General features: G+C 40.2%; 1 protein-coding gene across 2 annotated transcripts in view; it reads left to right on the top strand.

The window, feature by feature from the left end:
• SLC44A1 (solute carrier family 44 member 1) overlaps positions 1-17,222 on the top strand; it is a 294,253-nt gene that overhangs the window by 232,300 nt on the left and 44,731 nt on the right. For both annotated transcript variants that reach the window (XM_082273818.1, XM_082273817.1), the window contains exons 10-13: positions 467-632; positions 6,419-6,575; positions 11,367-11,450; positions 15,598-15,735. In XM_082273818.1, coding sequence (XP_082129944.1) covers positions 467-632; positions 6,419-6,575; positions 11,367-11,450; positions 15,598-15,735 — 545 coding nt within the window. The remainder of the gene's footprint in view (positions 1-466; positions 633-6,418; positions 6,576-11,366; positions 11,451-15,597; positions 15,736-17,222) is intronic.

Raw genomic sequence — 17,222 nt, 5'->3', positions numbered from 1 at the left:
AATGGCCTGTTTATGAAGGGGGGTAAATAGGAGATCAAGTGGTTAATAAGGGGATGAATAAGATCAGATTTTATCTATAAATCATTTTTTTCAGGTTTACTTTAAGGGGAAACTGTAAACCCTATTTAACATTTTTCAGATATAAATGTCATAATTAAGGTACAGTAATGTTAATATCTGTGAGTCTAGTTGATACAGAAATTGCTGTTTTAGCCTGTTTATGACAGCCATACAAATGTGGCTGAGACAGGAAATGAAGGGAAATTTCCTCAATAAAGGACAACAAAAAATGTACCTGGCAGGATTTTTACCTCCTTTCTTATTCTACCCAAAACAAAGTTTGGGCGAGTCATACACTTTGAAGTGACCAAACTGTTGACCATTCCAAAAATGCACAAAATTTCATACATAACCCTTGGCTTCCTGCATATGTGAAAAAAATGTTTTTCTATTTTTTTTTCCCCAGGTGATCCATATATTAATGAACAAAACTTTGTGGAGTTCAAGATTAATGGCCCTCTGCAGTACATGTGGTGGTATCATGTTGTAGGGCTCATATGGATCAGTGAGTTTATTTTAGCCTGCCAGCAAATGACCATAGCTGGTGCTGTGGTAACATATTATTTCACAAGGTGAGATTTTTTAACAAATAATTAAAATGTCCCTGTTAACAAAAAATAAATAAAATCTGGGTTTAAACTAAATGCCACGTACAAAGCAAGAACATGAAATAAAGGTCATTATCATTGCCTAACTCAGTTTGATCTAATGGCAAGGCTTATATAATAACTGTAGGCACTGTGTATTCAGACTTCTGTAGTAACTGAAAAAAGTGAAAAGTCATCTACACATCCTTTGTATGTATATGTGTGTCTAAGGCACTGGGTAGCTGCTTTGTGGAGGGTGCTTATGTGTCACCTAGGTTTCTTATCTACACGTGGTAAGGGGATGATGACTTGTATGGAGAAAACACAGTCCTTTTATATATATATGTGAACTTACTAATGCTGAGGACTATGTAGGTTCACACTGAAGCCGGTTTAAAATCACGCAAGTTTAGCTGAACTCGTACTGTCAGAATATTTATACTGCTCTGAATATAACAGTGTCTATTTATGTCAATAAGTAAAGATCTGTGAGGTAGGAGAATCTCAACTTATTTCCACAAATCAATATGTAGCGAATTCTTTTTAATTGATTAATTTCTTTTTAAAAGCATATACCAATCTTAGTGAGTACAGTCTACAGTATGGAATATATAAAAATATTTATTCACAAGACATGTATTCACAATAAATGATCAAAATGGAGGTAACATAAAGGGATAACTTTACATAAAATACAAACTTCAAGCAATAAATGCAATGTGATATTTAGCTTTAAAATGAAAGTAAAAATAAAAGCAAGATTACCTTTTCTCCAGGTATAGCATAAACCATAGGTGAGTGTCTATATAAACAGACCACAATTGTCTGCGAATTGCACAGCCGACAGTCATTCGACTGCAGATGGAGCGAGAATAAGCCATGCAAAACGGAAGACTAAAATCGCAAATAATGCGCTAAATCTGATATTAATACAAATGTATAAAAACAAAAATCAGCTTTTTAGAGAAAAATCTACTATGGTTTATACGGCTGGGATTGTAATCTTATTACCCTTAAATATACAGTATAAAACATATAAGGAAGGAAATAAACAATTGTTAAATAATCAAATAAACACAGCAAGGTATATTTACCACACTTAAGATGGCTGCTAGCTTCAAATGGTCATTACCAGAGTCCTTAAGATGGATGCCTTCCCAAGATGGTGGCCAGTGAGGGAGGCGTTTCGTTTGGCTTCCCTCAAAGTTTCAGATAAATGATGGAGCAAGATGGGAGTATGTCTAGATGAGTAAATAGATGGATGTAGTAGTGTGTATGTTGTAGGTGTAATGGGTGTTGTCAGTAATGTGATGATGTGTCTCACATCTGGGTTCTCCTTTTTATATGGTATTGAACAAAGGACTATTAAAATTACCATAAGTTAAACCCAGAGGGAGGAACATTATCCCCATTGGTTGGGATATTCTATACCTTAACTGGTGAGGTCATAGTCACACCTCTTTATCATTAACCCAATACTTTGGATAATAAAGTTAAATGATGATTTCTTTAAATTCAAGATTAACCATAAAACACAACATAAAACTTTTCCATACTCTCAGTACATACATAAATGTCCATCTATATCTCCATCACTCATCTTGGCAATTATTGGATCTGGTAAGCCATTTATAAAGATAATTATTAATACAATATAATATTTATATTGGAAATATCTAATTTACCCCGAGACTGCATTTAGTAGCATCTCCAAAGAGGGAAGCATTGTACTGCTTATTAGATTCAGTATTTAGAAAATACAATAACCCACTATTAAAGATAACCTTTGACCTGCCTGGCCAGTGAAAGTCCATTAATTATTTGAATTCTGACATTACTGTCAGACATAGTGTCTGGCTTGTAGGATTTATATTACCCTAAAGCTTAAACACAAACTTACATAAAATGAGGTAATTCGTTTTAAGACACATAAGTCCTTACACATAATTGAAAAGTATTCCAATATATATATATATATATATATATATATATATATATATATATATATATACACATCTAACATTATATATATTCCACCATATCAACAATAGAATAAGACTTAACTATTGGCATACAGCTTACACGCAATATCAGGTATCTTTTAAAAATATAGTTTAAATGAGTCTGATGCATACGCTGAGCTATTGTCCATTGTTGCAATACTTAGACAGGCTGGCACTACCATTATGTCTTATCTGATGAGATGTCCATGTAGCCCTTATCTACGATTATAAAAGAAATACAAGGATCTCTGTTGAATTTCTAGATGTCTCTTGTAAGAGACATTTTGCAAAAGAACATATATGAACTTTTATTCACCTCCAAACAAAATGGAAGCTACACTGTTCAAATTCCATATGCATAAGATGGAATATACATGGCTTTTTAAATCCATTTTTTTTCCTATTATTTAATCACCCCAATAACCCTGACGGTACGATTTCAAACCTGCATTTTCAGTCTGACTTCGGTGGTGATTTCCCAGACATCCATGTGGATTCCTGCACAGAGGTCTATTAAAATCTCCCCCAATTTTGCCAAAAGTAGTACAGAAACTACTTTTAGGAATCAGTGTGGTGCCGCAAAGTCAGACTGTGCCATTGCCGGCAGTTTGCTCCAATTTGACATGTCCGATCCCATGTCAAAACAGACCAATGTGAATGTAGGCTGAGGGCAGGACCTTTATTTTAATATCCTACAGCTGTGTGAAAAGGCTTACAGAATGCTAAAAAGGTACATGTGCTGCCTGTTTAGGGAGCACCCAGCTAAATGGACCTTCGGATAAAAAGCTGTGCTGTGGATGGGATCCAGTCGCCTTAAGGTCAGTAAATTCTGACCTTATTGAAGCATACCCATACGGATAATTTGATCCGGGAACCCTACGCAACCAGGCATGTAACCAAAAACACAGAAATAGAGAGAGGGAAGGTACCCTCTCTGGAAGGTTGCTAAAGAAGAGCTCACAGGGATTGGTTTGTGCAAAAACAAAATATAACCTTTATTAAATTTGGGTGCAGTACATACAAAAAATAATATGGAAATCAATAAGATAGATACAAAAAATAAATAAAAAACTACCTAGTTACAGATTGAGACTCGGTAGCTGATGGCCGACCCCTCGGGTCGGTGTCGGTTGTGCATGAAATGCAAATGCATCAACCTTGCCTGGCACCTGTGGCACCTACTGGGGTTCTGTTTTAGGAGCTTACTATGGGGAGCGGGTGACGTATGATAAATTCATTTGAGTCACCAATTTACTCAACCCTATGTGTAGAGGTGTCTACTGCTCTGTATCCAGTTTATGTAAAAATGGTGTGTACCTTGGAAAAGCTTAATGGTGAGTATGGTAATGACCGGCAGAGGGCAAACGGACCTGCTTAAGGTAAGCAAGGACTGTCCATGTTCGGGTGATATAGAATGCACATAATTGCAACCAATCTAAGATTTAAGGAAGTATATGGTATATCACAAATCTAAATATACACATAAAAAGGGTGGCCACCCGACATGTAAACAGTTGCTGATTCCCTGTGGAGATCTCAGGGACTGTTCGGCACTTCCATAGTCATAGGGACAGAGAGTCCAATCATGTGATGGGGGTGGTATATGTATCACCCGGTAGATATGGGACACGGACAAGATCTTACTGGATCTACAGTTGGCGGGGGCAATGAAGTATTGATGGGACTTCAGTCTCAGCCCGTGGTGCACGGAGGGAGCAGGCCAATCCGGAACTGGGGAGGTATTACCAAAGCAAAGATAGGGATACAGGATATATCTGTCTTAAAGTGTGTGTAGTGATACTGATCAGGGATGGGGCCCACCTAGTCAGAGGAAAAAGGGTTTAATAGCGGTGATCCATCCATAGTCCTGGGTCAGTCCATCAAGGATAAGTAACATACAGTGTCTGTGTGTGGGGATCGTATCGCTCACCTTACCTCTCTGATTGACTCAAATGTGGGATGAAGAAGTCCAGTACCTCTGATCAGTCATCTACTCACAGTGGATGGTGTGTCTCCTCTTGTCCCTTGCAATGGGATGCTCACCCTGGCCGGTGCTCAGACCTCCGGAAGTGCAGCCGGGAAGCTCTCTCACTCCAATGCTCTGTATCAGGCAGTAAGATGCCACCGCTCCTGCGGCGCTGCTTGCTTCTGGCGTCCCACGTGGGTGTGCCGTGCTGGCCGTGCTGGTCCTCTAGAAGGTAGGTAAGCTTCCTACTGTGCCTGTCAGGTGCTGGCGTCGACCACGTGCACCACGGGCTGAGACTGAAGTCCCATCAATACTTCATTGCCCCCGCCAACTGTAGATCCAGTAAGATCTGGCCACCCTTTTTATGTGTATATTTAGATTTGTGATATACCATATACTTCCTTAAATCTTAGATTGGTTGCAATTATGTGCATTCTATATCACCCGAACATGGACAGTCCTTGCTTACCTTAAGCAGGTCCGTTTGCCCTCTGCCGGTCATTACCATACTCACCATTAAGCTTTTCCAAGGTACACACCATTTTTACATAAACTGGATACAGAGCAGTAGACACCTCTACACATAGGGTTGAGTAAATTGGTGACTCAAATGAATTTATCATACGTCACCCGCTCCCCATAGTAAGCTCCTAAAACAGAACCCCAGTAGGTGCCACAGGTGCCAGGCAAGGTTGATGCATTTGCATTTCATGCACAACCGACACCGACCCGAGGGGTCGGCCATCAGCTACCGAGTCTCAATCTGTAACTAGGTAGTTTTTTATTTATTTTTTGTATCTATCTTATTGATTTCCATATTATTTTTTGTATGTACTGCACCCAAATTTAATAAAGGTTATATTTTGTTTTTGCACAAACCAATCCCTGTGAGCTCTTCTTTAGCAACCTTCCAGAGAGGGTACCTTCCCTCTCTCTATTTCTGTGTTTTTAGCACCCAGCTAAAGCCTCATAAAGCCACGAATACAACTGATAAAAAAAATTGCATGGATGATCATCTGATCTTTGCATGCTAGTCTCATCCAAAACTAAGAGGTTATTAACGTTACGAAAATTCTTGTACGACGAATACAACTTTGAAAGTGATGTAACATATTGCATTGTATTCTAATGTATTCTTTTGTTTCTGAGGATACGCAGTCTTAATCATTCAATTTTTCTTGTACAAATACTAAACTAATTACACGAAAATAATTTGATCTGTTATCGTACAAGAAAAATTTGCGTGCTTATCCTTTCAGATATTTTCAGTCAGATTATCGGACAATCGCTCCGAATGGGGTTTGTTTCGTCCGATTTTCTTATCGAGTGTAGTAGGCATAAGTCAGGAACTGACATGAGTTTAGTTAGTTCCTCGGGCAAGCAGATGTTCTGACTTTTTAATTTTTTTTTTATTCTATGGACTGTACAAAGACCTCCTGCCTTGAAAGTTTGTTTGCGGCATTACTGAATAAAAGCACAGGTCTTCCTGTCTCGTGCAAAGTTTATCACTGCTGACATCGAGCCTTAACCCATTACAATAGACCTACATATACGGTACATGTATTGTGGAAAGTCAGCTTGGGGCAGGCTTAGGAGGGTGCTATTATAGAGGACAGGTACTTCCCCTATAGCCCTGAAAGTGATTGTAAAGGCTTTTTGTTTTATTTTAGCTAAACTTCAGCTTCAATGTTTTACAAATTTACTCAAGGGCCCTCAGCGTTGCTATAGTGTGCTTGAAATGGATGTCACTTGTGCTATATGAACTTACTGTGGAGATTATAACCTGATCTTTGTGTTTACAGAAACAAGAAAGACCTCCCATTTACACCTATTTTAGCTTCTGTAAATCGACTAATACTCTACCATCTGGGGACAGTGGCAAAAGGAGCCTTCATTATTACCCTGGTAAAAATACCCCGAATGATCCTCATGTACATTCATAGCCAGCTCAAGGGCAAGGTGAGCCACAACTCTAACATAATCTAACATGATCAGATTGCAATGAATCCTATCACCATACAGTAATGTGCTGTAGATAGAATTTGAAGTAAATAGTTTATAAATGGCAGGATTCTTTTACATTGTTTGACCGCTTGATGTCCTTAGGCTGTTCTCTACAGACATTCAATCACTTTTTTACCGGAGTGAGAAGGGCAGCCCCCCACAGCTGCCTGCAGTGATTCCCAGGCTCTCCCGTTCATTTGGGCTGCAGTAAATTTCCCCATACACTTCTGTTTTCAGTTCAATAATTCCCTGGTTACTGTAGCCTGGGAAGAAGCTAACCAAGCATGATCTATGCTTGATTAGCTGCAGTGAAGGGTAGGTGAGACATTTGGGTGGTCTACTGTACCCATTCAGAGAACCTGTTACCTTCTCATGCTATCGCATAGGGAGCTTGTTGGCCTCCTTGTGATAGCACTAATGTTTAAATGAAAAAACACTTTTTAAAAAGTGTAAAAAAAATATATCTCTCTAAAAATTAAAAGCACCCTGGTTTCCCCCACAGATACACCTTAATGCAGGGCCTTGCAGATGTAAGTAAACAGCGTTTGTACCAAATATGTGAGGTACGGCTGCAAACATTGGAGAGAAAGCAAAAATTCTGCGGCCGTAATTCATGATTAACTCTAAATTGATAACCTGTAAAAGCTTTTAAAGTGTTGCCTATGAAAAGCTTGAGATATTGTAGTTTTTTGCCATTTCGTGGGCACGTACAATTTTGAGTTTTGGCATGTTTGGTAAACAATAGAACCCCCGTCTTTTATATTTAGAAAAAAATTTAGCATTCCATAATGTTTCTCTGTGCATTAAATTTAATTTTAGTGTAACTTTGATAAACAGCTGTGAAAATGGTGTGCCTTTTCTTATGACGTTTGGGTCTAAATTTTCCAGCAAAAAAATGCTGATTTTAACGTGTATGAAAAATAAAAAATTTCACCTGATATGGTTAAGAATATATAAGGCTTTTATTTGGCATACTATGTTAATAAATTCCATGGTTGTTTTTTAATATTACATGTAAAAAGGACAAAAGTATTTTTAAAAGGCAATCCAGGTTGGTATAGAAGCCACTGCCAGGCATTCAAGAGATGCTACTGCCACCTCCTGACGCCTGTTTTTTGCTTTCTTTTTGTTTAATTGCCGAGCGGCAATTTTACGTTACTGCGCTGCCCAGCAACTGCAAGCCAAGGGTTTAAGTTTTGAATATGGGGCCACCCCATTGACTTCAATGGGTGAGTTTGACGGGCAATATCACCTGTAAAACTCTGCAGCCCAAGTTAAAACTGCTGTGATTGCAGCATGTGTGCAGCCCTGTCAATCTGTAATGGTAAATTTTGGTGCGCTACTGAAAGGTGGTAAAACCAAAGCTCAGCTGCCTGGTTTTTGTTGTATTTAATGGAAATGTTTTCATTTAAAAAACTAGGTACCTCTGTAGTTGACCATTATCCAGAAAGGGCAGCAGTGCCTGTACATCTGGCCTGACGAGATTAATTAGCATTAGTAATTGTATACAAAGTAATACAAACTAGATTGCTCTGATCTGTTTTCATGTAGTATTTGAAAGAAAAAAAAAAAACTGATTCCATAATAAGATTTTGGCCTCTAGGAGTAAAGCCTACCATAGACGGTGCGATTTATTCATTTATTTTTTCCTGCAACCATAGGTGCTGATGGGAGAATCCCTCCTACTGAGCTATTGTGTTCTCCCACCAGGGACGCCCCCTTCCCCCAGGGAGAACACAGTGATTATTGCTAGCGGTTATAGCTGTTGCTAATATTCGCATGAAAAATCGATGGATTGACTTGGGTACAATCAGCCTGCCCATACATCGATTTGCATCTTGGCCGGTCAAGATTCAAACATCTATGGCCGGCTTAAAGTGGTTATAAAAGCAGAAGGTTTTTTACCTTACTGCATCCTATGCAGTAATGTAAAAAGAAACACTTGCATGCAAATACTTTACATACCTGAGCCCGATCTTGATCCAGTTATGTGCACAAGAGCTGAGGCTCCCTCTGCTGTCAGTCAGGGCCAGTAATGGGAGGGCGGGGCCTAGCCTTCTGTATGGCTTATTGACACACAAAGCAGGGCCCAGGTGCGAGCATGCACGAGTGCCCCCATAACAGGCAGTTTGCTATATAGGCACTCAGCGGGGGGAGGAGCCCAGATCACCGGCGGAGGACCAGAGAAGAGGAGGATAGGGACTGCTCTGTATAAAACCATTATGTAGCGCAGGTAAGTATAACATGTTTGTTATACAAAACAAAGCTGATCTTTAATATTACTTTTAATTTCAGTTAAGTTTCAAAAGTGCACAAATAAATGAGCCAGTTTCTTATTGCGGCTGTTTCTAGAGATTGCTGTGCCATGTTGAAGACAGAAATGCAAAATACTTGATTTCGACTAGATGTATAATCAGTGTACATGATCAACTTTTGACTTCTCAGACACAAGACAGGACATTTTTTTTCATTCCAATTTACGATCCAGCAAGATGAAGTTAATTGGCTATAAAAGTGTTTTTACATTAGCTTGAGGCTTATCAGTCTTACACAAATGGGAATGCAAATTGCTTGATCCTAAATTAACTATGATGAATGATTTTCTATTGGATTCTTATTAAAATGTGGTAATTACATAATCATGCCTGTCAAGTGTCACGCTTTCTCTGCCACTTTTGAACTTCTTTGAGTCACGGATTATTGAAATTTAAAGGGCAAAGTGGTCCTCGATCTCACTCTTTTTTCTTTATGAAGCCAGTTCTGCTGAATGACAGAATTGACAAGAACTTTTTAGTGTTTCTAAAGTTTGCCCTCCTCTCCAACTGTAATAAAACCCACATTTTTAAAATTATCCCATAGCCACACTCACATTCATTTTGCGAACCGTCTCTGCTTTTCAGCACTTGATCCTATTTGCTTTTGCATTCCTAACTTTTGTGTCTGTAGTGGCTCCTATAAGTAGGTGGCTCTCTATAAAGCAGTGTGTGCAGCAATCATGTGATCAATATCCATCTCTTAGAAACAGCACTGCTTGGGACAATGCTAAGCTGGAGCATATTACCTGTTCTCAGCACACTACAGGACGGTTTGATGTTGGATGACAGCAAGGCTTCTTGCAGAAGACACTGGAGGTGTTATAGAGACACCTTAGAGAAGGCCAGGGTCCCCCTCCCATTATAGAGACCCCTTAAAGAAGGCCAGGGTCCCCCTCCCATTATAGAGACCCCTTAGAGAAGGCCAGGGTCCCCCTCCCATTATAGAGACCCTTAGAGAAGGCCAGGGTCCCCCTCCAATTACAGATCCCCTTAGGGCAGGCCAGGGCAGGTCCCTCCCCCATAGAAAAGATCTGATCCCCCTTAGTGACACTGTCTCTTGAGTTCAAGACAGTTGTCTTCTTACTTCGCCTACTTCGCCTACCTTAGGCTGTCTCTCGTGTCCTCTGGTCCGGCCTCTCTCTCCAGTGACACAGTCCCTAGTCCAGTCCCCGGACTCCCCGAGTCCCCCCTGCTGCAAGAAGAATTTATTTGTTCCTCCATCCAGTTCTCCCGAGCTTTGGCAGCACTGCACAGTTAGTCCTCAAGTCCCTCCCCCAGTCAGGGCCCAGCCAGAGATCACTCTGCAGCCGAGCAGTCACGCAGGCAGGTGTCTCTCGCCACCACCACTCAAGTCCTTTGGGCGGCACCGGCCAGATATAGCTGCCGAGCTGCTAAGGGAGGCCAGAGGTGGCGCCGGCGAGGCCCTGCCCCTGAGCCATCTCGGGCATCGGGCGGGGATTGTGACCAGTCTCTCAGAGAGACAGAGTGAGGAAAAGGTAAGAACACCTTTGGGATAAATTAGAGCAGAGACTGCGAGCCAGGCCTTCTTGTCCACATCAGTGCCTAACCTCACAAATGCACTTCTGGAAGAATGGTCAAACATTCCCATGGACACACTCCTAAACCTTGTGGACAGCCTTCCCAGAAGAGTTGAAGCTGTTATAGCTGCAAAGGGTGGGCCAACTCAATATTGAACCCTACCGACTAAGACTGGGATGCCATTAAAGTCCATGTGCGTGTAAAGGCAGGTGTCCCAATAATTTTGGTAATATAGTATATGTCATGAAAATAAATATTGTTCGGTCAGAAAATGGATCTGGTACTTTTATAATCACAAGAGCCCTAGTTTTCTAAATATTCACAATACATTTTTGGTTTACTTATGCAGAAATGGTAAGCCCCAGTAGGCTCAACCAATCAGAAAACAGAATAAATGTATCTATTTAAAACTGCTGATTTGTGTTGGGATGGTACACTACAACCACGGATGCTTTTGATGTATTCTCAAATAAACCCAGCATGTCTGTTTTATATTAACTTTAGTTGCTTAAAGTAATTTTGTGAAATTTGACCTGGGCACATATATATCTGTAGTGTTTATCTCTTTCCAAAGTCCTGTGTCTTTCTGCTGCTCAGTGCCTCTGTTATCAGCATGTTAACTTCTGACAAGTTCTCTGACACAGGAGATAAAAGCAGCTTGAAATTTGTGTCGGGGTGGGTGCATAGAGATAGATTAACAGTGAGCTGATCTATTCACAGCACAGCTCTGCATGTTTCTTCCTGTCTCTGCCTATGTGGGGGTTGGGGGGTGCCTTTTCTCTCCCAGTATATGCCAAGACTCCACACCCAGTACTGGGACAGGAAGAAAAAATTCTAACACGATGTTCACTTTCTTGTTTGTTTCTGAAATGTTTTAACGTCTATCTTTTAGGAGAATGCCTGTGCAAGGTGTATTCTGAAATCCTGTATCTGCTGCCTTTGGTGTCTGGAAAAGTGCCTCACATATTTAAATCAGGTAAATAATGTACATTTCATTTATAAGCTTAATATATTAGACCTTGGGCTTGTTTAAAGCGGTATTATACCTAAAAGCAAACATTTAATATATTGCATCTTACCAATTCTTAGATGTGATGGCTGCATTTGTTTTCTATTATAGTCTGTCTGTCTTCTATTTCCATCTGGTGATCCAGCCAGTAAGTCTGTTGTTTTTCCACAGAAAAGTTCTCTTGCAGTTACGGGGATGAGACAGACCATTTAACACTGACAGGGTTGCATAAAATGTTTAGCTTTTATATATTTATGTAAAATCTTTATCCCAGAAGATAAAAAAGACTGCTTTAACTAACATATTCGCTAGATTTTAGCTTTAATTTGTTATTGTATTTGAATCTTCTTGTCCATCTTATACTCCCCTTACCCCCCAAACTGACAATGCTGCTGTCCAAATCTCCCCCGTTCATCCAGAGGTGTGTCTGTATAATACAGCCACTACATCCAAGGATTGATAAGCTCCAATATATGTTTAATATTCCATTTTCACGTTTAATACGATTTTAAACGTTCTGTTTCCCTGGGCATACTTTTGAGCTATTGGAGTTCGCTCTAGATCTGATTTATATGCAGAACTACTTTTCAACCACACAGACCATGATGTTCTCATAAATTACAAAGACCTGCCTGACGTCTTTCAACAGCCCTTGAAGCTCCTTTATATCTACTTTTTCACTGAATTTAACCACAAAAAATCCAGTGGTGGACAGAGGAAATAGACCAGGAAAAAGTTGACTTGTTTTTTTTTTTTTTCATTTTGAGGCTTGATGCTTTTTCCTATTCCCAGCTGCTCTTGACACTGGCCTATGTGTGTTGCCATGGGTTAGACATGCCAATGTGCCTAGAAACCATGAGTCATCAATGAGATCCACATACTAGTGTATATACTAGTCTCTATAGTAAACGATAAATTGATATCTATGATACTGAGGTTGAGTTACTAAAAACGGAGAGTGCAAAATTTGGTGCAGCTCTAAATAGAAACCAATCGGCTTCCATTACAGGTTTTATTGTCAAAGCTTAATTTAACCAGTTCTGGACCGGGAGGATTTTCCCCCTTAATGACCAGGCCATTTTTTGCAATTCGGCACTGCGTTACTTTAACGGAAAATTGCGCTGTTGTGTGATGCTGTACCAAAATAAAATTAATGTCCTTTTTTTCCCCACAAATAGAGCTTTTTTTTGGTGGTATTTGATTACCTGTGCGAATTTAAATTTTTTTGTGCTATAAACAAAAAATGGTGACAATTCTGAAAAATAAAAACAATATTTTTCCACTTCCTGCTATATAACATTTACAAAAAAAAATTTAAAAATCAAAATTTTTTTCATCCTTTTAGGTCAATTTGTATTCTGCTACATATTTTTGGTAAAAAAAAAATCGCATTAAGCATCTTTGATTGGTTTGCGCAAAAGTTATTGCGTCTACAAGGAAAGATTTGTCATTTTTATTTATTTATTTTTTTTACTAGTAATGGCAGCAATCTGCGATTTTTAGCAGGACTGCAACATTGCGGCGGACAGATCGGACCCCTATCTGACATTTTTGACACTTTTGGGGGGACCAGTGACATTACTACAGTAATCGGTGCTAAAAATATGCACTATTACTGTAATAATGACACTAGCAGGGAAGGGGTTAATGTAGTGGGTGATGAAAGGGTTAAATGTAAGCCTAGGGGACTAACTGGGGGGGGGGAGGAGATTGTGAAATGACGATAGAGACCTGTGATCCTATATAGAAGGATCACAGGTGCTCTGATCATTTCAGAGAGAAGAACGGTCGGCTGTGTTTACAACAGCTGACCGTTCTTCTCTCTCACTGGGAAGCGATCGCGGGTGGCCAGTGGCAATCGGTGCCAGCAGCCCCGTGCATCGGCATCCCCGCTGCCTAGTGGGGGCAGGAGCTCGCCTCTGGCGGAACTTGCTCGCCCTACAGCACCACGCGCGCGACCGACTTAGTAGTTTGTCGCTTCACGCAGCCGAGCCAGCCTGTAGTAAAACTGCAGCGGGTGGTCGGCAAGTAGTTAACAAGCTGAAGTTAGAAGCTGATTGGCAACCATGCACAGCAGCATCAGCTTTTGCACTCAAGTTTTAGGCTGGGTTCACACTCAAATCGGATGCAGCTCACCGTAGGGGTCTGGTGCGTTCCTGTTCTCCGTTTCAAAGACAAATCGGGCCCGAATTTTTGCCTGAATTCGGACCTGCAATGGAGCCAAAGACACACAGGACCCCTGTGCAATCCGCTCCGCAGCCACCACGGAGATGTGTGAACCAGTTCCATTGAGAGCCGGGCAAACTCTCCTGTCATGCGAATTGAATGTGGAGAAATCCGCATCCAGTTCGCACTAGTGTGAACCCAGCCACAGAAAATCAACCCCATTGTGTTGTTTTTGATATAGCAGAGCCTAATTTATCATACATTTATAGCTGTATCAGGCTTGGGAGAGGCTCACTGCACAGTCCTTCATGAGATCAGATGGTAAAAGCTTTCAGTCTATGTTCACAGTCATTCCCATCTGATAAGCCCATGAAACCATTTAAGTGAATGTTATAAACACTGTTCTGTTTTGAGCCATTGGCCTTTTTTTAAGTTGATCCATAGAAGTCACTGGGATTGATTTATTAACCACTTCCCCCTAGGATGACGTCATATGACGTCGTAAACTTTGCGGGGGTATACCGGGATGATGCCTCTAGCTAGAGGCATCATCCCGGTACCGTTGTTTGAAGCCGGCGGTCGCCTTTCCGTCGGTACCGATCGATGCGGCTCGGGAGCCGCTCGATCGTTACCCGGGGGGGCGGGAGGGGACGTCTCCCGCCGCCTTCCGCGGCTTTTACCGGGGCTCCTGTCCCACCGGGAGCCCCGAGCACCCAGCCGGCGCGTCCGCCGGCTGGATGGAGTCCCGATGAATGCCGGAAACGGCATCGATCGGGTCTCCGATGACGTAACCCGGAGGCGGCGTCCATGACGTCACTTCCGGGTTAGTGTGCTGCAAAACGGCGCCAAATTTGAAAAACGGCTGTATGCAAAAACGCCGTTTTCGGCGTTTTGCATACAGGGAAGTGTAGTGGAGGGGTCGAGGGTCTTTTAGACCCTCGATCCCTCCATAAAGTGTACCTGTCACTGCATATTGCTGTCACAAGGGATGTTTACATTGCTTGTGACAGCAATAAAAGTGATCAGATTTTTTTTTTTTTTTAAAAACTGTAATAAAGTTAAAAAAATAAATAAAATAAAAGGGAAAAAAAAAAAAAAAATTTAGCCGCCCCGATCACCGTTAGCTCGCGCACAAAAAAAAACGTATACGTAAGTCGAGCCGCGAATGAAATCGCTGTTCAAACCACACATGTGAGGTATCGCCGCGATCGCCAGAGCGTGAGCAATAATTTAAAAAAAAAGAGCTACACTCCAACTCTAAACTGGTAACCGTTAAATAAATTTAAAATGTCGCCTATTGAGATCTCTATTGACCGTAGTTTGTCGCCATCCCACAGGGGGGCGCAATTTTAAACCGTAACATGTTGGGTATCTATTTACTCGGCATGACATCATCTTTCACAATATACAAAAAAAATGGGCTAACTTTACTGTTTAGTATTTTTTAAATGCAGTGAAATGTAATTTTTCCCAAAAAAATGGCGTTTTAAAGACCGCTGCGCAAATACCGCGTGACAAAAAATATTGCAATGACGGCCATTTTATTCTCAAGAGTCTTTGCTAAAAAAATATATATAATGTTTGGGGGTTCTAAGTAGTTTTCTAGGAAAAAATACTGGTTTTAACTTGTAAACACAAAGTGTCCGAAATAGGCCTGGTATGGAAGTGGTTAAAAAGTAAATAGGCTGTTTGGTTTGCAAGAGAATATTTCCTACAGATTAGTGAATGAGGTGAAGCTCCGCATACTTTCATTATCCAGTCACTCAAGCAAAAATGCTGTTTTTTATTTTTTCCTTGCCTGTGTTTGTGTATTCTTTGCAAATGGAAACTTTACCACCTTCATTATACTCTGGGCCATATTCCTCTTTTGCTTTTAGTACATCAACCCCATTATGTTATCATTTATATAAGATGCAATCTTATTCAAAATTCTGATTAATTTTTCTAGAATGCTTACACAGCGACTGCCATCAACAGCACAAACTTCTGCACTTCTGCGAAAGATGCACTTGTTATCCTTGTGGAAAATGCTCTAAGGGTTGCTACCATCAATACAGTGGGCGATTTTGTACTCTTCCTTGGGAAGGTGAGGTCAGCCAATGTAAAAAATGCTTTGAAATGTGGGTATTTTAATTGGAATTAAGATTGGGGTGTAGTTATTGTAAATGTTTCTGACATAACAGTAAGCATAGAAGTATCAGAGATTAATGTATATAACTAATTGCCATAATTTCTTTTTTGTAATTGTAAATTACGTTTTAATGTGCTCATACCGCAATGCAAATATGATGACATTTTAGACTATAGACCCAACTTGCTGACAACCATCCCTTCATGATATAGGGACTCTTCAACCTTTAGTTATTTGATTGACAGAACAAAGTATGATGTAAAATGCTGTAATCCTTGATTTGATTACGTCCTTATTTGATATAGTGGAGGATTGGGTTGCCATTTTTGGTGGTTTTCTTTGTTGATCAAATGTTCTGATGGTCAATTTTTGCTGTTGACTCATCAGGCACATTCTATCATTTTTAACTATCCTTTCCTAAAAGTGAAGCGAATGTGGTCATGTACTCTAAATTTAGTCGCCTGTCTGGTTCTATGAAAGCAGACTTTCCTTTCTATTCCCATGCTCCTTCTTTCTTTCTTCATTCTTACAGCTAAATTCTAGCAGTAATTAATTTAAATTAAAGAAATAAAATACAATAAAACCAAAATGAATAACCACAGCGAATAAATACTGATGTTTACATCTTGATGCTCACATCTTTTTCTATATACATTATTAGCAACAAATGATCTAGGAGATACCAGAGCAGTAGTTAAAATTACGGTGCATTAAACTTAAACTTTTCTTCTGCATAAATACAGTTAAAGGAACGCATGCAAATTCCAAATGTTCACTTCTGAAATCCCACATACAGTGTCTTGAAGATCTGTGATGTCATTAGCAACTTCTATGAGTACAGCTGTACTCGGATGGCTCCGTATAAGAAGACTAACCACCTTTTATCTAATTCATACATTGCTTGCAAAGGTGGAGGCATACCAGAAAAAAAATTCCAACTTGTTGAAATATTCATGTAATGAATAGGAACCTGCCTGGAGTCTACAGTAACTTTACATCCAACAACCAAAGAAAAAAATGCCATTACTAGACTTCAGCAGATAGTTGAGATCACAGTAAACTATTAGAAAATTCATAATATTATTGATTGCAACCAAACAAAAACAATGAACAGACATATCCATTTCTAAGTGCCGGTTCACATTTTTGCGATTGCGGAGATCGCATGTAATTCGGAGCGCACTGCTCCTACATTACATGCGATCTCATGTGCGGTGCAAATTTCAGCCATACACTTTTTGTATGGCTGAATTCGCACTGCATCTGCAATAAACACGCACATGAGAATTTTTTTCATCTGCAGCAGAATTGGATCGCATAGTGGTTCACACTAGTGCGATCCGATTCTGTGCGAACTTGCAGATCGCACTGCGATATGCGATCGCAACTGGGGTGTCGTTAACTTTTAATTGACACCCCCTGCGTATCGCATATAGCAGTGT

Source organism: Pelophylax lessonae, assembly GCF_965119305.1.
Source record: "Pelophylax lessonae genome assembly, chromosome: 1".
In the NCBI taxonomy this organism is placed as follows: Eukaryota; Metazoa; Chordata; class Amphibia; order Anura; family Ranidae; genus Pelophylax; species Pelophylax lessonae.
This window is presented reverse-complemented; position numbering and strand designations above follow the sequence as displayed.